The 1,946-nt window shown below is 29.8% G+C and overlaps 1 protein-coding gene across 1 annotated transcript; it reads right to left on the bottom strand.

The window, feature by feature from the left end:
- Positions 1-1,087: 1,087 nt before the first annotated feature.
- LOC124421109 (ATP-binding cassette sub-family C member Sur-like) lies at positions 1,088-1,730 on the bottom strand (the record flags this gene model as incomplete). Its single annotated transcript, XM_046955915.1, has 2 exons — positions 1,088-1,263; positions 1,348-1,730. Coding segments are annotated over 2 exons (559 nt in total), but the record flags the coding sequence as incomplete, so codon positions are not given.
- Between the last annotated feature and the right edge of the window lie 216 nt (positions 1,731-1,946).

The following is a 1,946-nucleotide window of genomic DNA, read 5'->3' as shown; positions in this document are numbered from 1 at the left end:
TATAGTCTAGTCTATAGTCTAGTCTATAGTCTAGACTATAGTCTAGTCTATAGTCTAGTCTATAGTCTAGTCTATAATCTAGTCTATAGTCTAGTCTAAAGTCTAGTCTATAGTCTAGTCTAAAGTCTAGTCTATAGTCTAGTCTATAATCTAGAATATAGTCTAGACTAAGTATATTCTAGTCTTTAGCCTATTCTATAGTCTAGTCTATAATCTAGTTTATAGTCTAGCCTATAGTCTATTCTAAACTCCAGTCCATAGTCTAGTCTATAGTCTAGTCCATAGTCTAGTCCATAGTCTAGTCTATAGTCCAGTCTATACTCTAGTCTATAGTCTAGTCTATAATCTTGTCTATAGACTATTTTATATGTTAGTTTATAGTCTAATATATAGTCTAGTTTAATCTATAATCTAGTCTATAGTATAGTCTAGTCTAAAGACTAGATATTTCTAGTATATTTCCTATTTTCTAGTCTATAGCCCAGTCTATAGTATCTAATATATTGTCAAGTCTAGTTTATAGTCAGTCTTAAGTATAGTCTATAGTCTAGTTTAGTGTATAGTCAAGTGTGACATTTTGTTTGTCACCCACTGTTTTCCAAAAAGAATTTTATTTGAAAATATACATATAAAATAGTTATGTCCCTTTTTTCGTCTATGTGTTAGTTTTATGAATAGTACTTATCATTCAGTTAAAAAAGGGTTTTTACAATTCGTTTTAAAAATATTTTCACATATTTTTTTTTGCAGTTTTATTTATAAATATATTTTTATGATAAAGTTGTTAATAAATAGTTCATTTTTTGGACAGATTCATACAGTTTCCTTAATGAATTATTTAGTAGAAATGAATTTGAAACTAAATTGGCATGAAAAAGAACTAAATTTTTACATATTGAGAGGATTTAGACAAATGCTTTTATAACATTGTTAAAAAGTGTAAAAAATTTTGAAATTTTCTAATAAAATTCTTTTACAGATATTAAAAAATAATTTTCAAATTTAAGTTTCTAATTGATATTACTCATACGCCACCTTTGGTTAAATACTTTAAGAATTTTAAAATTTAACAAAATTTCAAACTTACCTCTTTGTAAACGGTAAAACCATCTATAATGGCCAATAGTAATAAACATAAAGCCGATGAGGCTTGTATAATAGATTCCAAGGCCATCAGAGAATCATAGTAAACAATTTCCGCCAATTCATAAATACGTAAAACGAAAATTAACACCGACAATGTGCTGCTGATGTATAAAAACTCTAGGAAAACAAAAACAAGAAACACACATGATGGATAAAAACAACAGCAACAAAAACAATTATTTTAAATTTTATTACACTTACCTAGAGATTTTTTCAATTCGACCATACGATGAAACCAAATTAACATGATGGTTAAAATCAAAGCGGCCAAGGCATTGGCCAGAGAGGCAAAACCAATAACAACAATTATAAAATCCGGTTCAGTGTTCATAAATGTCTGCTCGTGCTGCTGTTGTTGAGGCAAATTACTTTCACTTCCGTTTCCTGGATAATTGTTTGCATATCCGTTATTGCCACTGTTACTAGCGTCATCACCCAATACTCCTCCCCCTCCTCCACCGGCATCATTTATATTAGCCGGCAGTGGCAGCAGTGCCTTGGCTAATTCTATGCTATTTATAGCCAACAATAACAGAGCCACTGCCGCTCGTATATTATGAAATGTTAACAAAGTTTTATGCCACCTGTGCAAATACAAGCAAAAGAAAAGAAATTAAATAGAAAATTTGAAAAATTTTCATTCTCCTACTGGCAGCTACTGGTTGCTAAGAATAAAATTTACTAAACAAATTAACTTTAATTAATTGTTATGCCTGCTCTTGCATTTAGTTTCAGAACCGACCCTGTACAATTTATGTATTTGTTTCTATTTATTGTTGTTTAAATGCACTTTTGCTTAA

Source organism: Lucilia cuprina, unplaced genomic scaffold, assembly GCF_022045245.1.
Source record: "Lucilia cuprina isolate Lc7/37 unplaced genomic scaffold, ASM2204524v1 Scaffold_1589, whole genome shotgun sequence".
NCBI classification, from domain to species: Eukaryota; Metazoa; Arthropoda; class Insecta; order Diptera; family Calliphoridae; genus Lucilia; species Lucilia cuprina.
Note: the sequence above shows the minus strand (reverse complement) of the source record. Positions and strands in the feature narration are given on the sequence as shown.